Here is a 22,566-nt window from a genome sequence, read left to right as displayed (position 1 = left end):
CTGGTACCTTCCCATATCTTTTGGACCCACATTTCTTCCATTTCTATATCCAAAAGCATCCCCATAGCCTCCTACTATTAAAATAAGTATTTTATTCAAACGAATTAGATTTCTTCATTTTATTTGGTCTTTGTCCCTGTCAGAGAACACATGCCAGGTTTTCCCAGTTGCTCAGTGGGGAGGGAACTTTGATCTGTGCATGCCTTCGATATCTGTTGAGCACCCAGAAGAGGGACTACAAAAGTTTCTCAGAATAAATATCCAGCATTGGGTCACTGCTGTAGCAGGGAAAGTCAGAATAACAAGAAACTCAGGAATATAGAACAACAAAGATGAGCCAACATGTTGATGATACAAAGTAGCATTAAAATGTGCTCTTCGCTAATACCAACTCTCAACTGGGCTCTGCAGACTCCAGCATTTTATTGCATGCATTCAGTTATCAAATTGTTGATTATTTGAATAGATCAATTCCCCAAATAGTGCAGATAAATGATGCTGTACATGTATTTCTTTGTTGTATTGAACTTGGTATATTTTAAATATCATGTATGCTTTAATTTGTCTTATTTTGCAATGAACACAAAGGGGAAGCTCGCTTCAAGTCAGTGTAAATACTCAAAATGTAACAGAAAGTGAGCTTGTATATTGGTATAGGTTAACACCGTAAAAAATAAAAAAACGGGGGAAAAGACCTCAGAAAATGGTGACCACCAGCTACAAAACTGAAGTGGCTGGATCTTGCTGGTCACAGTTCTTCTCTGTAATCATCGGTCGTAAAAAATCCCAAACAATGGTTTTCACATAATGCATAAGAAAATAAAATAGATCAAAAAAGATTTGCACAACCACACGTAGGCTGGTTTGGGTTTTTTTTTACGACCGATGATTACAGAGAAGAACTGTGACCAGCAAGATCCAGCCACTTCAGTTTTGTAGCAGGTGGTCACCATTTTCTGAGGTCCTTTCCTCCGTTTTTTATTTTTTTATGGTGTTAACCTATACCGATATACAAGCTCACTTTCTGTTACATTTTGAGTCTTATTTTGTAATGCAAATTGCTTAGGCAACCTGATTTGATGAGTGGTATACCAAATTATTTTGATACTTGATACCGTAGCATGCAAAGTAAGGTCCCAAACAACCAGATGCAAATATATAAATAACCCTCTGCTTTATATCAGAAAGGACTTAATTATGCTTCCATATAGTATAAAGTGGAACAAGGACCAGCCATGCTCTATCAACTCACTGGAAGGACAGTTTGGAGCTCACCATTACCTCTAAGAATCGATGGCCTCTTAAAATAGAAAGTTAGCTTTAACAACAGTTAGTATTTGTACCTACTGTGTATTTACACTTGGTTCTTCAGGATATCAATAATACATAACACAATAACATACACAATGTAATTAATTGCCTGTTGTAAATAAAACAACAAAGCAGTTTACAAAAACAAAGATAATTGGAAAAGGAAGCACTTAATTTCTGCCTCACGCCTTGTACGAAGGATCTGATGTCAGCTATTTGTAAGAACATTTTATGTTGTATTTGATTGTACTTGCACCCCCTTCATATCTCATAAGCATTGTAGCCATTAAAATTGTGTGCAGTGCTGTGCACACTGATACATTTATCAGATAACTGGCTTCTGAAACATTCTGAGATCGTGTCTAATCAATGTTCTTCACCGGCTTGTTCTTATGTAGTGTAATGTTTTTCCAGTGATTGCATTATATACTATAAATATATCATTTTCTTGTCACTGACTACTTTTTATATTGATTTTTTTTGTTGGATATGTTTGAGTATGCTTTCAATATTGCAATAAAAGAAACAGAAAAAAAGATTGCAGATGATGGCTTCCTTGAAGGCTGAATTGCGTTTTCTTTTCACTGTATTGTCTTTCTCAGCATTCAAGTATCTTGTGAAAAGACAACTACGGAAAACTAGGATCATCTGAAAACAATGCAATCCTGATCCTTGAACAATGCTGCCTAAACTTATGATTATTTTTAGTTCATGTTGAACTAACTCTTTCTTAAGGGGGACTAAATTGTTCATGTCTATTGATAAAAGTTTAGACTCCAGCATGAACAGCAGTCTCTTTTCCAAATGTGTTTTCAAAGATACACTGCTTTTATATGAGTCATTGTTTATTGCTGTGACTTCTGTCTGAAGTCATAAAGCTGTCTGAACAATGTTAGTGGGAATCTGTGGTGACTGTAGTATTAGGAGTTGTACACTAGAAAGAATTTTATAATTTGAAGTCAACATGGTTAGAGTTTGATGTAGTTTTTAGATTTTTTTAATAGATTACAGAAGATCTGGAGAAAATCTAATGGATATTTTCCAAATCCCTCTTATTTCTAGCCTTGTCTGATGCTGATGATCCCTTTCTTCTGTCACACTGACTCCTCATTGACTCTGTTGATGCTACTGACTCTTGCTCTCTTTAATCATACTTGCTGAGGGTGATAAGTTTCTCTGATACTGAGTCTTAGCACTGCTGAATCTCCACACATGCTGCATCTAGGTAAGGGAGACTAAATAAGATGAAGGGGCAGGAGCCAATCATACCAGGAGAGCTTGGCATTAGCAGATGAAGTGGGAGGAAGTAGCATCAATTGAATATGGGTTGGACAATGGAGGCAGGGTTTTATATCATCATAAGGATGGCAGAGAGGAACTGGGCAGGAATTAGCAGCATTACAGTGTGAGAGGGGCTAGTGCACCAGAAGAATGGGGAGATGCTTAAAATTCGTAAGTCCACTGGAGAAATGGAAGGGGATATCTGCTGCTTTGGTGAGGAGGGAGACAGACTCAAGTTGGTGCCAAGGGGAGGAGGAGAGAACGTATGGAGTAGAATGGGATAGACAATGATCAATTCTGCCCCACCTAGCATCAGCAACTAGGAAGCTGGAGATTAGAGAAGGAGGTTGGTTTGTTTGTCTCCTCCTCCCATCTGCTCCCCCTTCTGCTCAAAGCAAAATGGTGTTCTGCTTCTTCTGAAAAGGAGAGATCTATCATAGGGAGAATAGAAAGTACTGACTGGAGGGGAAGGAAGGGGACTTTTTATGAGGTTTATTGGGCTGGCTAAATGAACTTTCAGAATTTCTAAGAATCTTTTGCAGATTTCTGATGTAAAGCTTGTTTAGCATTTTCTGCCCACAGTCAATGCACAAGTAGAGGGGACTTATGCAACCAATGAAAAAGTTTGTCAGCTTAGATGTGTAGAAATTAGTCTTTCTCTATCCTATTTTTTCCTCAGCATCATACAATTATTTCATTATTATGCAAGCCAATAAGAGCCACTCTTAATCTGGGGTCAATTCCATGGGGTAACCAGAATCCCTGAACTGCAGTATGATAATAGTGGGGCAACAGGAGTGAAAATCTCTACAGAAATACAGTAATGTTTCAGTGTCAAAGTGCTTTGCAAAGGATGTCAGTGCAAGTCCACAGAGATGTTAGAAGGCTAAAATGAAGGAAAACTAATGCAAGTCTATAGACATCACATTACACTGCCAAGAATGCAATATCAAAAACCCAAAGGGGATTAAACAGAAATTAAATTATAGGCTACAGCATAAATAAGGAAAAGGACATTTTTGAACTTAGACAGCTGCCACACTGCTATTTGTGAAAATGCCCTTCAATAGCAGTGGATAATAGCTACCACTGAGAAATACATATCTCACTTTGTTGAGTAAACAGCGTGAGCAACATTGATACATTATAGTGAGTGAGTAATACAGATACCAGATGCTACGACTTAAAGAATCTGACAGTTAAGGTGAACAATTGTCACATTCATAGCCTCTTCTACCCTTTGTGTTCTAAAATGGTCTTTTTTATGTACAATCCATACCTCCTGATATTCAAAGCGATTTAAGTGGACCGGAGAGGCTCTGGCCCACATAAATTGTTCCTGGCCACCCAACCAACAATATTCAGTGGCACTTTACCGAGCAGTACCATTGAATATCTGCTCTTACTGTCCACTGGCAAGTCAGGAGTGGTATAGAGGGTGGCATTGGGGAAGAGCCGGTGGTTATGCAGGTTTTGGCCACTCCATTGTCAGACATTTTCAATTCTTCACTGAAATTGAGAATGATCCCAAATGAATAGTGACAGAAACATGTGTATGGTCTGGAGACCCCTACAAGTGCAAACTTTAATGTGCTATAGGCAGCTGCATAGGTAAAGAATTTTTTAAATATAACTTTTGGGATTTCTTGTGAGGTGCTGGGTATCTCTTGGTCATTTTTAGATATGCTAGAAGGGTTCCTTCCTTCCTTTTTTATGTTTTTGACTGAATGGGAATGAGGGATGACTTTCCCTTTATAAATTGTAATATTAGGAAACTGAAAGATTGAGGGAGGGTAGAGGGTGGACTGCAGTGGGAAGGTGGACATATTTTAATATTTTGAGAGTGGTGAGGGAGGGAATCATTTTGAAGAGAACATTGGGGCCCTTTTACTAAAGCATATTAGGCTGTTAATGTATAGTTTGGTGCGTATTAATATCTAACACACAAACACATCAACAGCTTACATGGTATTTTCACATTTAGTGTGTATTGTTTACATGTTAAGGCCATTTTTGGAATGGGTATTACTGAGCTGGGCATGGGTGGAGAATGGGCATGGAGAGTTTTTGGCACTTAATATGCTGCACTTACTGTGTACTGACTAACATGCAAATATTTAATAATATTTAATCACCTCTCTGACCTCGTGTGCAAATCTTTAAATTAGTCCCTTTATTTTCTAACTCCTCTTACTATCTTATCTATGTTCCATCTTTGCTTATACCCTACACTGTCTATTAAAATGTTTTATTATGTATTATGTTGAAATTGTAAGTACTATACTTTGTCTTATTTTTTCAATATTTTACTGCTGAAATTGTTTATTGCTTATGTTTGATTTATTGCTACTGTATACCTGAGTGAATTCCTTCAAAAAGGCGGTACATAAATCCTAATAAATAAATGGAAGATGCTAAGTGATTCTGCATTAACTGCTATCTCAGTACCACATGCTAATAGACATTTTAATGCAGGATGTGTAATGCAGCATATGTAGGCTGCAAAGAAAACCTAGTACGATTGTTGCAGACTGCCTAACACACAGCAGCGAGATTGATATTCAAAAAAGTTAAAATATGATACAGCATCCCCACTACTCATAATACTACATTGGCTCCCAATCAAAGCCAGACTATTTTTCAAAACCAGCACAATTATCTTCAAAATACTGTTTGGCATGTCACTGGACTACATGCTAGACATGATCAAACTATCACCAAACCCAGGAACCAGAGGCTACCTACTACTTCACCTGCCCAACTGCAAAAATGTATCATACAAGTCCACCTACATGGTGGGATTTAGCTACCTGGGCTCAAAATGGTGGAACTCAATTCCCATAGTCATAAGAAGCATCACAAACTACCTCCAGTTCAGAAAAGACCTAAAGACCTACCAGTGGAGTGGCCGCTCCCCCAAATGGAGTTCTGCCGACGCCTATTTTTTTTCGTCCTGTTACAGTGAAAATGTGCATCAGCGGAAGTCCGCTCTCGCTCCCCCGCGCCGTCAACTTGCCTCAACCTGGCTCCGCTTCTGAGACCTACCTCTTCAGGAAATTCTTTGAGTAAAATATGCACTAATCATTCTGGAACAGCAATACACAACACAATCTCTAACTGTAACACATCTTTTCATTTAAGAAATGAACTAAGGCATATCTTTTCAAGAAACCCAATGACTATTCCATATGCACTAATAGTTATCTTGCCAACCACTGTAAAACACCGTATCATATAACCTTGTAAGTGTAATTGAATCAATGAAACAACTGTTAAATGTAAGTCACATTGAACTGAAACTCGTTTTTGGATAATTGTGGGATACAGGTATGCATAAATAAATAAATAAATAAATGCTAGACATGCCCCACCCCCAATATTTGCTGTGTTAGAGTTGCACTTAACACATGCTAATTTCTTTCATTGAAGCGCATTAACTGCAAAATCTAACACACTTTAGTAGAAGGTCCTCTTTGTTCGTTAGTGCTGATCTTCAACATGTGGAGGGCAATTCTATACAGAAATGCCTATATTTAGTTGTATAGAAAGCACCTATAGAATAGGTGTCTACTTTCCTTTATAGAATACTAGTTAGCCAGGTATATACATGTATATGTGTTTAGGCACATGCACTTACACCAACTGTACGCCTAGATTGGGAAATACATGCATAACTTATACTGGCAGATATTCAACTGGTGGCAGTCAGCATTTTATGTCTGCAACCAGCTATATTCCCGGATTTTGAAGGCCGGGCCATGTCTGAGCGCTGGCATTGAATATCCAGTTATATGTTAGCCGCTAAAACTTAAGTGGTTAAGTGCAATATTACAGCCCTTAACCGCATAAGCTGAACGGCTTAAATATTGAACTGCTATTTATGTGGCCCAATTTAAGCAGTTATTTTATGCGAATAAGGACTGAATATCGGGCCCACAAGTTAGCTGATTTCAGCTCAGGTGCTAAATGCAAACATTCAGCGGCTCTAACTGGTTAAGAGTTGATGAATATTCACGGCTAGCCACTGACAAGCGATTTAAACGGGCAGGAGCCTCTCTGGGTCATTTAAATTGCTTTGGATATCGGGCAAATAGTATTCTATAAGTTAACAGTGTAGCTGTGTGTAACTGTCACTCTGCCAATGCTCTGCCCAGGCTCCACTCATTTGAACGTCCACCTGAAAAGTATGTGCTATGGAAGATTTGTGCATACTTATAGAATAGCATGTACTTGGATTATTGTTAGTTATGTGCGTAGAGGTTTGCATACACATATAAATAACTAGAATGCCTGCATGTATGTGAGAACTTGCTGCCTTAGTCTAAGTGGTTTCTTATAGAATTTGCTCTTAACTGGCTAAGATTAGCCAAGGAACACACACATCTCTAAAGTTAGTTTTTGACTAACTTGGTTTAGTAGAATATTTAGCTAAAAACCTAGGTGGTTACCATCAGCAGAATATTTGCCTGGAGATAGCCAAAATTAGCTGATTATCCTACCTGCTCAGAGTTTTTGACTTTTTACCTCCATTGTTCCGTCTAAGCGGGACTCCTCCAACTGCATTGCTGCCAGTAGGGAGTGGTGTTTCAATATTGTGTTTTCATTTGCTAGGAAGAGGCAGGTTCCCTGGATTCCTGCAGAGCTTGCCTGTCCCTCTATTCTTAGCTGGTTATGAATGATAAATTCTAGTTGTTTATTTTCTAGATAATTAGAGGTTCTTTGAGGGTGCAAAAATCATTGTTTTCCTACCTCAAGCACTGTTGCTGGTTAATTTTTCAAGTGGAATCAAATATGTACCTTTCTATCACTTAGGAACCGTCATTGCAAAAAAGACGAAAAAAGTGAGTGCAGGATACAAACCAAGCTAGGGGAGGGGTAACAGGAGAGGGGGATGGGTGGGGAGAGAGTAATATTTTCCACTGCTTAATCCAGTCAAAAACTATCATAAGTTTTTTGCATTGAGGGTGTTCTATTGATGTTGGTCTGTCAGTTAAAACTTAAAATCATAAGCCTTAAATATATATAATATTGTATGCTTGTTCTTAGTTTACTTCAAAGCATATTCAGGACTTAATCACACTTTGTACTTGGTGATGTCTAAGGAACACATATAAAACGTAATAAATGACGCAAGTGGCAGTAGGGACTTACTGGTACAATACTGGTTATACCAATCCCAAGCAATTGCTACACAGGAGCTAATGCTGGATAATGCTGTCAGAAATCCCTGAAAGGGAGGGTCCAAGAAAACAGAAAGGCAGACGATCTGCGAACTCCAAGCTGGAAAACAACAAAGCAAATCAGTAAAAGATAAACACAAATTTATTAAATGAAAACCAAATGTACATATCAGCCCATGTACATTTGGTTTTCATTTAATAAATTTGTATTTATCTTTTACTGATCTGCTTTGTTGTTTTCCATCTTAGAAATCCCTGAAATTTATGAATCTGGCATCCTTCGGCACCATAGGGCTAGTACCTATAAATGACAATTAAAAATCTGTAAGCACTAATATAAACTTTTAATCCCCGATATTCAGCTGATTGTTGCTGGCTAAATTAGACCCCGATATTCAGTGCCAGGCCATGTCCGGGAACTGACACTGAATATCAGGGGATAATTCTGGGTGGCCTGGCCACTTTGAGCTTATGTGTGACTGATATTCAGCTAGGCCTGCATAAGAGAGTTATGCGGGTGCTGGTACTGAATATCAGGCTGGCACCCGCATAACAAATTTTTCTTTGTTACACCCTCCTGACCCCCCAACCAGCCTAACACCCCCTACCCCCGGCTGGGATGCCCTAAGTCCCTCCCCTTCCTGAACAACCCCCCCACCCGATGTCTAGGTAGGCCCTCCCGGGTCTAACTGGCACCCTGGTGGTCTAGTGGGATCTTTGGAGGCAGGAGTGCAGTCCCCTTGCTCCTGCCCACTCACAGCTGCCTCTCAAAATGACTGATGTGACCTTTCATGGCAGCTTGTGATACTACTGGAAGTATCGTGAGCTGCTGCAAGAGGTTGGGGCAGCAATTTTGACTGACAGCCATGAGGGGTTAGAAACAGGGGGCTGCATTTCTGCCCTGAAAGACCCCTGCTGGGGCACCAGGGAGCCAGGTAGGTCCAGGGGGAAGGGGAGGGACTTAGGACCCCAGCTGGGAGGGGGTAGAGAGGCTGTATGGGGGAGCAAAAGGGTGTTACAAAGAAAAATTAGTTATGTGGATTCTAGCCTAATATTCAGTGCCAGCACCCACATAGCTAAGTGGCCTAATTTAGCTGGTGGGAAGCAATTTAAGTGGGCAGGAGAGACTATTTTCAAAAACTTAATAAAACAAACAGCCAAACAATTGGCCAGGTTCCACACATCTTGGCCATTTAAATTCAAACAGGCTATACCCTTTTAGTTTCCCGTTGTCCCCCCCCCCCCCCCCAATGTTTCACTGCTCTTTTCCATTGTTATATTCCTTACTGATACTCTGAGTTTGTCTCGCTTAACTCCTCACAATGTAATCCATAACCGAGTAGTAACAAATTGTATTTCTATCACTCACAACTTATTGTAAGCCACACTGAGCCCGCAAAAAGGTGGGAAAATGTGGGATACAAATGCAATTAAATAAATAAATATACACTAAAGAATTTCACATATTGCAAAAAAAAAAAAAAATGAGAGTACCAATGACCAAAATAAAAGCACATCTGGCAATAACTGAAACATCTTCTTCATTCTATAATATTACTGGGGCAATTATATAACCTAGCACCCCAATAAAGGTGCCACAATTGCATGCTTATCACCAGTTGTATAATGGAATTTAGGTGTGTGTAAGCTGTTATAGAATATTAGTGTAATTGTTTGATTATTACTTATTGAGAGGTTAAACTTTCTTTATGATTACTATTTTGCTTAGTTATTGTTTTGATTATATATTATGGGATTATAGCCCTTATTTTTACTTTGTTGTAATCCGCCTTGTGCTACAATTGGTTAAGTGAAATATAAATGATCATAGTAGATTAGATTAGGTTGGCATGAAAAAACTTCAACACACTGTAAGAGGGAAACAGGACCTAAAGGGAGAACCCTATTAGTTCTGCCACCTTTCCCTCTTATTCAGCCAAAGAAAATAGATAAGCAGAGAAAAGCAGATGTTTCTAAAGGTTTCCCCAGTAGAGGGGGCTAGAAGGAGAAGAGGAGAAACTAGGCTAATTTTGTGTGGACTTGGCAATTGAACCTGAACTAATTTGCATAAAGCTTCTCCCAATCTTTTATCAAGGTTATTGCTGTGTTTTCTTCCTTCTTGAGGGGAAAAGAGAAAGATGTGATTGGAAAACACAAGTGCACCTTAGTAACAGGGCCCTTATATTAATTTATTTATTTATGGTTCATTTATACCCCACATTTTCCCACAAATGCAGACACAATGTGGGTTACATGAATTACAAAAGTAGAGAAGTACAACACATGAATTTTACAGCCACATTGAACACGATTTCATTGGGAAAATGTGACTTTTCTACTTTTCTTTCATGGCAAAATCATCAAATCTAGCTACAACAAGCTATTTAATTTTAGTCTGTCACATGCAATGAGAGGGAAACTGGGCAAAACCTGAATTCTTTAGAAAAAGTTGCCTTTTAACAAGACAGTTCCACTTTCTCTGCAGCAGGTCTGGTATTTTTCTGTTTGAAAGTACTTCATCTGGCCCTGTCTCCTTTCACAATCAGACCAACACTGTCACTTAGTACATAAGAACATTGACATACTGGGTTGGAACAAAGGTCCATCAAGGCCATTACCCTTTTCCAACAGTGGCAGTCCAAAGCAGAATTATCTGGAGGGGTACTTATCACGTATTTCCTTTGCTTTCAGTTTTACCCAATCTCTCACACACATACACCACTTATAGTCATTGAATATCCACTGAAACTTATTCTGAAACTCATGCCCATCATTTATACTCAAGCACAGTTAGAGAAACAGTGGTGGATTGTAGGGTGGTGGATTGCATTTTCATGTCATGTTATACGGGATTTAGAACCCACCAAATCTTCAAATTCAGAATTCAAGGCGGGGTGACATAAAAGATACTGATGCATTTCATCAAGATATAACATCAAATTAAAAAGAACAAAACCCAATACAGGTGCAAAACTAATTAATTAGAAAATAAGTGTGTTTTTAAAACCTTTCTAAAATTTGATAGAGAATGCAGATAGGAGGATAGATCACCACAGAAGAGCTGCAGAAAAAATAAAAGACTGGAAGCCAGTGTAACCTAGCCAACAATGAAGAAACTTTGTCATATTTTGAACACCCAAATATCAACCTAGCCGCTGAGTTTTATATAATCTGTAACCTATTTATTTGTTTAACCATAAATCCCACATACAAAGAATTGCCATAATCCAGTGGTTCCCAAACCTGATCCTGGAGGCAACCCAGCCAGTCAGGTTTTCAAGATATTCACAATGAATAGTCATGAGAGAGATCTGCACGCACTGCCTCCACCTCATGCAAATCTCTCTCATGACTATTCATTGTGGATATCAGGAAAACCTGACTGGTTGGGTTGCCTCCAGGATCAGGTTTGGGAACCACTGCAGTAAGGGTTTAGTGTGCGCTCAATATTTTAGTGTGCAATAAGGGGCCCTTTTACTAAGCCGCATATCTATGTGCGCCCAATGTGTGCCAAAATGGAGTTACCACATGGCTCTCAATTTTCATATTGCCACACGTCCATTTTCGGCAAAATTTTAAAAGGCCTTTTTTTACAGGCGAGCTAAAAAATGGATCGGCGTGTGCCCAAAACCTGTGCTTACACTACCACAAGCCATTTTTCAGCATGTGTTTGTAAAAGGACCCCCCCAAATAGCACTCACTGAAAAAAATAGCAAACACTAACATGAAATAGCATATGCTAATACATTTTAGCATGCATTAATTTATGTTAGCGTGCCAAGTGCCTACTTCACCCCCAGAATGCCCCAAATAGCCAAATTTGAGATAAATGGTAACTGGACATTTTCAGAGGCACCAACTGGTTAAGTGCTGCTGAAAATGACCATTTAGCCATAACAAGCAATCTAATTGGCCAGGAGCCATTTCTAGATGGTTAAATCACACTTTGAATATCGACCTGCAGATGTTCTGTATAGAGTGTTCTCACAATTTGCATACCGATGTGAAAATTATATTATTTCTGTTTGATTTGATTGCTGGGAAGCAGAAGATGGCAGGTGACAGGACTGATGTATGTTAGCCCTTCCTCAACATATTCATTCCCTTTCCATTGGCCATCATTATCTACAAGCCTGATTACATCCAATCGCCTATAAAAAGCAGGAGAGAAGGGGGCGGCAAAAGAGTTTCTATGAAGCAGCTTCCATTACTTTAGGGAATAAGCTATCAATTGCTCTTTTGTAGTACTTCAAGAAACCAGGTCAACCATCTGTCAGGAGTCATAGCCTGCTGTGATCATTGATTCATGGGCATGGATATGGTGAGTAAATTTCCTGGCTGCTGTCATAATCACAAAATACTAAGTAGTGCCACCAGATGAATGCATATGGCCTGGATTCATGAGATGAAGTTCCATTGGATAAGTGCTAGAACCAATTAATATTTTAGAGGTATTATGGATGCCTTTATACTCATAGATCCCAATATTTAATAATTTAGCACTTATTTTCATGGTCTATAGGTGATAATATAAGTTACTCAAGTTGATCTCTGCCTCAGATGAGTTGTACAACTATACCCATCAACCTAATAGGTCCAATATGGTGCACATATTTGGACTGCTAAAACAAAAAGTAGTTTCACACTTTGGACCTTTGCAGGTGCTTGTTCTCCTTTAAGTGAGATTTTTGTTGTATATTATATGTTATACAATATTTGTATCACTGCTGTTGTCTATGTCTATAGTAGGTAGCTGTGAAAGTAGAAGAAGAGCCAACATAGCATACTGAAGGATCCAGAGGGTTCTACTAGCGTAACAAGATTTGAACGGGAAATTATTTGGAACGTATGTGGTGTGTAAGTACAGTTACACCACAGGTAATGCTATTGAGATCATTTTTAAACTGTCTTTATGTCTTTTTTTTATTGTTGTTGTTGAGAAATCACATGAACTGATCAAACAAATTAAAACAAAAAGCCAGTAGTGTAACTCAGGAAGCTAGAAAAAGCTGTAATGAAGGCGTTGATGCAGATCCCAATGTCAGCCACTGCAAGACTGAAAATGAGGAGGTTATTAGGAGGTCTGAGCTCTTTGATTTTGTAGAAAGAAAGGATTGTTAAGCCATTCAAAAGGAACCCAAGTAGAGCTGCAAAACAGCAAAATTCATCATGACATATGCTTTATAGATCAATTACAACTCAACCATGCAAGTGTGAAGTGCCATAGGACATCTCCCCATTACAGAGCAAAATGCATACATTTGTTTGATTTAAAATAGCTTGACTGACACTAAATTCCAACTTTTACATGAAAGGATGCTTTCACTAGCAAGATGAAATGGACATTTTCACTTCTTTCATCCCTAGTCCTCTATATTCTGTCTTGCTGAAGGCACAACGATGTCCACAAATTCCCCATACATGAATTCCTGAGTAAGGATTTCAGACTTCCAGGGTTTTATTTTCAGTCATTATCATAAAATTACATTTGGACCCCCCATATTTGCATATAATTTGTGCTCCAACCGCTGAAGTACATATAAATTAAAGATCTAAAGGTAGATAATAGAGAAAATTGCCCTAGTTTCTTAAACCAAGTAGAGCCATCCATTATATTAAGTGAGTGTAAGTCATTCTCCTCAATTCCACTGTGGAATGAGTACTTTAGGAATGAAGCACATTCTTTATCAAATTACTATTATTATTATTTTTGATTTATTAACCGCCTTTATGAAGAGATTCACCGAAGGCGGAACTTTTGACATTGCTACAGCTCTAGCAGCGTAAATTCATTTCTGTAGATTGTGGCAGCCTTTTGCCTTGCTCCATTTCAACAACAGTGTTTCCCATGTGCATAACCACTTGTCTAGACAAGGAGAGACAGAAATAAACTGCATAATGGCAGTGGAAAATATATTAGTTTTTCTTAATAGGAGTTATAATAAACCCAAATTTGGTTAGCTACCTCATTAGTCTGGAAGTTTGAAGCAAATAAATATATGGTAAAATGAACAAATTTGCCATTAACTCAACTCCCTGTGTTTCCAAAGATAGCATCTCCCCCAGGAATATTACAACTGAGTTCACAATATCGCTTTCTAAGCACTGTAATTGCTACAGAAGCTGTTCTGCCCTATTGCGCATATCTAGCATAAATGCATGTTTGCTTTCTTTAAAAAGAAATGGTGCCTTTTGAGAGGTTTTGTGGGTGATGGGAGGATGGAACCTGAATCCCCTGCCTACCTTCTGCCAGCAGAGCGGTACCAAGACCAAACACTTCTATTTCACTGAAGCCCTCGGGCAGAGAGTGCGATGTTGCCATGTTTGCCACCCAGATCAAGTTTAGTCTTCTTGTAGTGGCAGTTTCTAGCTTAGCATTTTCCTCCATGTCTCCCCTTCAGGGAGTCTGATAGCATCCACTTAAAGGGCCAGTCACATGCAGAGGCTTGCGAGTTATGCAAACATTTTATAGGATTTTATATAAAACATTGAAATCCAGCTAATGAGAATAAAAGCAGATTCCCATAGAAAGGCTCCACTCCCCATTCCTCCAGCCAATCCTATTGGCATGTGAAAGCAAAAGAAACACATTCAGGGCAATCACAACAAAGTCTAAGACAAGATTATGAACTTTGCCTGCTTAATTCTGTAACACTGAAAAAGAATTCAAAAGGATTCTGAATGAAACAAACGTGTACTAATTACTTGGAAGGGATAGCCCTAAACAAAAAGACAGCATTTTTTAAATAGGATGCTCAATTGCTAGTGCATTTCACAACAGAGATTATGCAATACATTGTGGAAAGTGTTTTGCATAGCTTTACTGGGTCTGATACTCAACCAGCTCATTTTGGGGCCCTTTTACTAAGCGGCGGTAAGTCTGCCTTGGGCTTACCATACAGCAATCCGGAATTACCACCGGCACATCACAGGCGCCAGTGCTAGTTCTATCCCCAGCATGCAGCATTTCTGGTGCTAGTGGAAATTTCCATAGGGGGGGTTACCCGGTGGTAATCAGGCAGAACTGTGCGCTGGCTGGTTACCGTCAGGTTAGTGTGGGAGCTCTTACTGCCACCTAAATGCTCCCCCCACATGGCCTTGCAGTAAGTGCAATCTTACCGCATGGCCATTTCTTTTATTCAGCCTTTTTACCTACTGTGGTAAAAAGAGCATCAACGAAGGACCCATTTTACCATAGCTTAGTAAAAGGGCACCTTAGGGAGCAGTTCTAAAACATAAGCACCAATTGTTATGTGCACATTACACAACTTGGAAGGAGGATGGACATACTGTATGGGTAGAGCACAAGCAGGGCTCCCACTTACACACAAATGAGGAAGGTCTACAAATGGCGCTCAAATTTGACGCCAGTAAGAACTGAAGGAGTAAAAACCACTCAAGGTGTAGGAACCAAAACCCTCTACAGAAAGCTACAGGCGAAACACAGCGAGTACGGAGTAGATGAACCTTCCTACACAGGATGACTTGTAAAATGTCCTTTATTTGCATTGGAAGGTTCATCTACCCCCCTACTTTCTGTCTTTCACTGGAAAGAATGGCAATAAGTGTGATTCTATAAAGAGTATGCACAATTTATAGAATCAACTCGCGGACGATTGCCGTGCCTAACTTTGGGCACCAGACTTGTGCCTGCAAAAACCTGGTGTAAATGCTGGCACCCAAGTTAGGCACACTGAGGCACTATTCTGTAACTACATGCACAACTTATCAGAGTGCCCTTGGCACGTCCATGGCCACACCCCTTTTTGAGTTACACACTAGAGTTAGGTGTGACATCTTATAGAATAGTGTGCAGCCACATGTGAGTGCAAATTTTAATGGGTACTAATTAACTTTAATAATTAGTTGTTATCACTCAAATTTTGGCGTGCAAATCTAGCTGCCATGTATAGAATCTGGGGATAACCGTCAGAATACTGTAAGTTAGGTGTGTATCTCTGACACTTAGATGCTGAACACATACCCCACAGTTTAAGTCCTCACTCCTAACATTTAAGGGGGTATATACTTGGTTAGCTTTCAGGCTTATTTTTGAAAGAGAAGGGCACCCATCTTTCGACATAAATTGGGAGATGGGCGTCCTTCTCCCAGGGTCACCCAAATCAGCATAATCAAAAGCTGATTTTGGGCATCCTCAACTGCTTTCCGTCGCGGGGACGACCAAAGTTCCCAGGGGCATGTCGGAAGCATAGCGAAGGCAGGACTGGGGCGTGCTTAACACATGGGCGTCCTTGGCCGATAATGGAAAAAAGAAGGGCGTCCTTGGCCGATAATGGAAAAAAGGGCATCCCTGACTAGCATTTGGCCGACTTTACTTGGTCCATTTTTTCTTGCGACCAAGCCTCAAAAAGGTGCCCAAACTGACCAGATGACCACCGGAGGGAATCGGGGATGACCTCCCCTTACTCCCCCCAAGTGGTCACTAACCCCCTCCCACCCTAAAAAAAAACCTTTAAAAATATTTTTTGCCAGCCTCAAATGTCGTACCCAGCTCCCTGACAGCAGTATGCAGGTCCCTGGAGCAGTTTTAGTGGGCGCAGTGCACTTCAGGCAGGCAGACCCAGGCCCATCCCCCCACCTGTTACACTTGTGGTGGTAAATGTGAACCCTTCAAAACCCACCTGAAACCCACTGTACCCACATGTAGGTGCCCTCCTTCACACCTTAGGGCTATGGTAGTGTTGTACAGTTGTGGGTAGTGGGTTTTGGGTGGGTTTTTGGGGGGTCTAAGCACCCAAAGTAAGGGAGCTATGCACCTGGGAGCAATTTCTGAAGTCCACTGCAGTGCCCCCTAGGGTGCCCAGTTGGTGTCCTGGCACGTGAGGGGGGCCAGTGCACTATGAATGCTGGCTCCTCCCACGACCAAAGGGCTTGGATTTGATCGTTTCTGAGATGGGCATCCTTGGTTTCCATTATCGCCGAAAATTGGGGACGACCATCTCTAAGGACGACCATCTCTAAGGTCGACCTAAATGTTGAGATTTGGGAGTCCCCGACCGTATTATCGAAACGAAAGGTGACGCCCATCTTGTTTCGATAATACGGGTTTCCCCGCCCTTCGCCGGGACATCCTGTGAGGATGTCCTCAGAAAACCTTGGGCGTCCCTTTCGATTATGCCCTTCCACGTGGCATTTAAGTGGCCAGGTGCCGATCCTGGCCAGTTACAGGCCTTTGAATATCAGGGGGTATATTTTATGTGAGACAACTTACAACAGCCGTAGAGCTGGTGTAAATAATTGAGCCTAGATTGCTAAAACATTTTTTAAATTATAGTATTCTATAATTTACACATATAACTGTGCAACCTGCCCAGAATCTGCCCATGTGTATGGCCTTCTTCAAACTATGTGCCATTGCATTTAAGCTTAGATTCTTAGAATAGTGTATAGCTAGATTATTGGCATTTATACACGTATGCACACACATACATGCATATATACCAGTATTCTGGTCATTTATGTGAGTTCTGGACACCCTCTTTATAGAATTACACCACAGTGGTGGAATATTGTTGCTATCCCCCGGAGTCTGTATATGACACCTTAATTGGTTAACTAGCTAATCAACAAACAAATATCAGCACTAATTGGCATTAATTGAGATTTACGTGCACTTTTCGCTAAGTGTATTCTATAACGTGGTGCACCTAAATTCTAAGTTGCATAGTTAAAAACGGGGCATGGTCATGGGAAGGGTGTGGTCATTTCTAAAATCTATGCACATTATTATAGAATACACCCAATCTGAGCCTAATTTATCCATCAGGATTTACGCCAAGTAAAAAGTGTCGTAAATGGGCACAACCAATTTGGTCACATGGTAAGTTGCTCGGTGCATTTTATATACCGCGCAGAAATGTAAGCCTATTCTATAAAATTTAGGCATACTTTAGAGAATACGCCTAGGCATAATTTTTTTTCTGTGCGGATTTTTTGGGCACCATATATAGAATCTAGCCTTAAATGTATAACTAAACTCACAAATGTTGTGTGTATCTATATATTCGGTGCCACTACCTCCTCTGAAAAGTGATCCAAATAGAGAAACAACATTATCCATGGGAACCAGCAAGTTTAAGCTACAGCAACTGAATATGGACTCCTTGGTACGCAAATTTGTTTGGGTATATTGCCCCTGTAAAAACATGCGCTCTTTAACTCCAATAAACTGGAAGTGGAGCTGGAACTTTGGAAACCGAAAGAGTATCTGTCTTTGTAATACAGGGGCCTTGCCATTTAGTAAGGATTACTGTAATTGCTGAGGTGTTAGCAAATGCAGTACTCTAGTGTCATCCATATAACTCATGGAGTTCTGTGCTCTCACTGTGCTAATGCAATAATCCCCTATGGGCGGTTCGTTAACCAATATTTTTATGCCCTGTCTGTTGGAAATAAAAGCTTGAGAGGAAGCTGAGAGTCTTCATTCTACACAGGACCTTAAGTGGCAGTAAATGCCTGCCCAGACAGGATTACTGCTAGTGTAACCTATAATTCATTTCCACTACTTTCCTTTATGATATGTTTTAAAATAAGAGTAGACAACATCTCCTGTGGTTGAGTCTGAAAATATGCATTGAATTAACGGCCTGCATTCTGACCTACAAGAAAACATGAACTAAAACCAGAACTTTCTGTGCATTTTCTAGTTGAGTAATGATTCTCCCTTGACAGAGTGTTTACCATCAGGAGCAGTTGAAAGCTAGATGATCTATTTAACTCCACTTTATCCTGTTGTAAGAATAGTCTACAGATAGGGGTGTACATGGCCCAAAACATTTGGTTAGTGTTCATTTAAAACAAATTTAACCCTATTTTGGGGCATTTTTTGTAATAATTTGACCTATTCATTTTTTACACACTCATTGTGCACAAGAAAGTAAAAATGCATGCAATTAATTTACTGTGTGCACATTAGTTCATAGGTATACATGTGTACAAGAGATTTGCAATCAAAGAATATACGCCTTCCTACAAAGATGGTTCATAAGCAAACCTTTAGGAGGACCAGCTGGCAAGTTTACTACTAGTAGACAAAGGGATGTGCTGTTGTTTTAAAATGACAGTGAAATCACAAAGGCCTTAGTTTTATTTTCTGCCATTTTCCATCTAAAATGACACAAAAAAGACAACAAAATGTTATTTTGTTTTTGCACGTTAAAGCATAATTAAATGTAGAGGCAAAACAAACAAACAAACAAACAAACAAACAAAAAAGACAAAATAATAAAAGAAATAAAAATAAATCAAAATCTTTCCTCATGACCACCTCTAGTACGGTGTTTCTCAGTCCTCTCCTGGAGGCATACCTAGCCAGTCATATTTGCAGGATATCTACAAAGAATATGCAAGAGAAAAAAGGATATATATTTATTGGGCATCCTTTGTATACAAATCTATCTCATGTGTATTCACTGGGTAATTCTGAAAAGCAGAACAAGGGAGTGGAACCAGCCAGGAGGAGTAATATGAACACAGGGGTTCATTGGTCATGAAAAACCAGCTGGGCTAGGTAACTTAGAAGCACTGACCTAGTGGACATGGAGGGGCATTTTCGATATTACGTCTAAGTCCAACTTTGGACATGCCTTAGTTCTCAGTAGATTAGATTATAGTAATTCACTGTTCATGACATGGCTCAATGAATCCCATGAGTAGGATGCAACCATACCCGGCTATAACATTTTTCAAAAGGATAGGGATGGCTGAAGGGGTGGAAGAGTGGCACTGTATATGAAAATCAATATTAAAGCAGTTGAAATACAGGGAACCTGGGGAATGGAAGAAGAATTATGGATTAGCTTCAAAAGAGAAGACAGAACCTCTATACTCACAGATGTCATCTATAGGCCTCCAATGCAAATGGAGAAGCTGGTTAGAGATCTGATTGCAGATATCCATACATTGGGTCTGAAAGGGGAGATGCTGTTACTAGGAGATTCCAACCTTCTAATGCAGACTGAAGTGTCCCAACTGCAGAATCAGAAAGAATTAAAGAGATTATGGATTTCTTTGAAGCGCTCTGCTCAGACAAATAGTGCCAGAACTCATGAGGAAAAGGACCATGCTGGATCTGATGCTCATGAACAGAGAACGTGTGTCTAATGCCTGGATGGATGCCCACCTGGACACACAAAACTCAAAGTCCTGGATTTCAAGAATGCTAATTTTAGTAAAATGAGAGAGTTCTTGAAGAAAGAACTGATGGGATGGAGGGTATACTGTAAGAGAAATGGAAAGTCAGTGGGCCAAGCTGAAAGCAGCTATAAAAATAGCAACTGAACTCTATGTAAGGAAAGTTAATAAAAGCAGGAGGAAAAGGAAACTGATAAGGTTCTCCAAACAGGTGGCTGAAAAAAAAATAAAGCAAAAGAGGTGGAATTCAAGGAATACAGAAGAACTCAAGAAGAGAAACATAGAAAAGAATACTAGATTAAACTCAAAGAAGCGAAGAGAGAAATATGGAAGAAAAATGGCTAGAGATGTAGGACTAGGGGGGCATGCAAAGAAGCTACTAAGTAATAAATTGAAAACCAGAGAAAATATTTCTTCATGCAATGTGTAAGTAAACTCTGGAATTCATTGCCAGAGAATGTGGTAAAAGCAGTTAGCTTAGTAGGCTTTAAAAAAAGTTTGGATAATTTCCTGACAGAAAAGTCCATAAGCCAGCATTAAGATGGGCTTGGAAAAATCCACTGCTTATTGTAGGATAAACAGCATAAAATCTGTTTTAATGTTTTGGGATCTTGCCAGGTGCTTGTGACCTGGATTGGCATCTGTTGGAAACAGGATACTGGGCTTGATGGACCTTCAGTCTGTCCCAGTATGGCAACTCTTTTGTTCTTATGTTCTGTGTTCTTATATCTGCTCTCTTCACAACCATGAACATAAGTAATACTCCTAAAAATATTTTATTTGCGTCCCATACATGACAAGCATAAATCATGGATGCTGGTGTCTGACGTCTGCTGCTTCAACAGCAGTTCTTATATTTCTGGGACATTGTAAAAATGATAGATGATGAAAAATAACTCTATGATAAAAATGTTCATCCGAATCTGCTCAGTGCACTGAACTTGGTGCAGGCTATGGCTGTACATAAATTAATGAATGTGTGAAAACCGTAACTAAGGGATTTCCAAGAGAAGGAAACATGAAGGTGACACAATCCAGTATGAAAAAAGGGGCTTTTAGGTGGTAAATTTATGAAGGTCCCCTAATGTTAGATGTTAAAATGCTGGGTGCGAAGTGCGTATATTGGTAATTACATGTGAATTGCTACTACTGTAGTTTCCATACACAGATGGCAATAAACACACTTAACACACCTACGATGTTCAACTTGATTAGAGGTCAACAGGTACATGTCCCTATTTCTACCAAACATCTCCCTTAAGTTAGGGCTCCGAGTGTACGCAAACCTGGGTTGAATAACAAACTGCCTATGCAAGGACAGTACTGGCCAGTGTTTAAGAATACTCTTATACAGGATGCATTAGGATCCAAGATGGCGATTTGAACAGTTGTGGTGTGGTGGAGCTCCCGATCACCTGTGAGTGGAATTGTCTTTGGGAATTTTCTCCGTGCTGGAAATGGGAAAAGGAAGGGGAAACCCAAAATACCCACCTCCTCAGGCTTGGTGGAAGCCCCAACCGCCCGACAAACCACCCTGGAGAGCTTTGGGGTCCATGCGCTGGGACAGCTGACACATGCTTCGACGGAATCCACAACCTCGGAGGTGGACCGCAGTGTTGAGGAGTTTCGTTAAGCCCCCTACCTGACGCAGCTCCTCCAAGACCAGGAAGTAGCTACGCGTTGACGGGGTCACAGCGAGGAGAGGCGCCAGAGAGGGGCCAGTCTTCCCTAACTGTGAGAGGAGGACCCGTCGCGGTGTCGACCCTGGGTAGGCTGTTATCGGAGGAAAGCCAAAGTCTGGAGCTCTCTTCTACTGCCCAGAACGCTGCTTCCAGAGGGAATGGAGGTATAGTGAGACCAGCTGTTGTAAACTATGGAATCGTTATGGGATGTGATACAGGGATTAAATTCCTCCCTTCTTCAGTTATCCAACTCCTTTAGGGGAGAGATTGCAGATTTGAAACACTCGTGTCAAACTCTGTCTGGACAAACTGAAAATCATTTGAATAAAATTACGTCACTAGAAGTTGAGGTTGCTCATTTACAGAGTTTTGCAGTCTCAGCTATCAGGGATAGGGAGTTTCAAGCACGTAAGCTTGAGTACTTGGAAAATCAGGGGAGGAAAAACAATTTGCAGTTTTAAAATTTTCCAAAGTCACCTCTTATACCTGCACTTGATATGCTGAAGAAATACTTTGGGGAGATATTGGGAATTCTGACAGGAGGCTATCCGCTTATTGTCAGAGCCCAATACATCACAGGAACTTTGACTGTACAATCTCAACCTGATTTAAATCTGACTGAATTCCTAGAGAGTTCTCTGGAAGTAAAAATGGAAAGAACAACCCTTCTAGTGACATTTGTATTAGAGCCAGACAGAAATAATATTTTCCGCATGTATTTTCGCTATATGAATGCAGTTTTCCTGGGGTCTAAAATACAAGTTTTCCCTGACTTAGCAAGGGAAACACAGAAAAGAAGGACAGAATGTTTGGTTATAAAACCTAAAGTTCTTAATCTAGGTGGTTCTTTTGTTTTGAAATTCCCTTGCAGATGTTAAGTGTCTTTGAATTCAATAAATTATGTTTTCTTTGACCCCAAGAAACTGATAGCATTTGTAAATTCTAAAGAAGGTGCTAGG

At 40.0% G+C, this 22,566-nt stretch overlaps 1 protein-coding gene across 1 annotated transcript in view; it reads right to left on the bottom strand.

Annotated features, from left to right (window-relative positions):
* Positions 1–14,094, bottom strand: part of RGR (retinal G protein coupled receptor) — a 48,113-nt gene extending 34,019 nt beyond the window's left edge. Inside the window, 6 exon segments of the mRNA XM_030204982.1 lie at positions 3,999–4,195; positions 7,744–7,808; positions 8,017–8,066; positions 9,826–9,890; positions 12,764–12,919; positions 14,016–14,094. Coding sequence (XP_030060842.1) covers positions 3,999–4,195; positions 7,744–7,808; positions 8,017–8,066; positions 9,826–9,890; positions 12,764–12,919; positions 14,016–14,094 — 612 coding nt within the window.
* Between the last annotated feature and the right edge of the window lie 8,472 nt (positions 14,095–22,566).

Source organism: Microcaecilia unicolor, chromosome 5 (assembly GCF_901765095.1).
Source record: "Microcaecilia unicolor chromosome 5, aMicUni1.1, whole genome shotgun sequence".
In the NCBI taxonomy this organism is placed as follows: Eukaryota; Metazoa; Chordata; class Amphibia; order Gymnophiona; family Siphonopidae; genus Microcaecilia; species Microcaecilia unicolor.
Note: the sequence above shows the minus strand (reverse complement) of the source record. Positions and strands in the feature narration are given on the sequence as shown.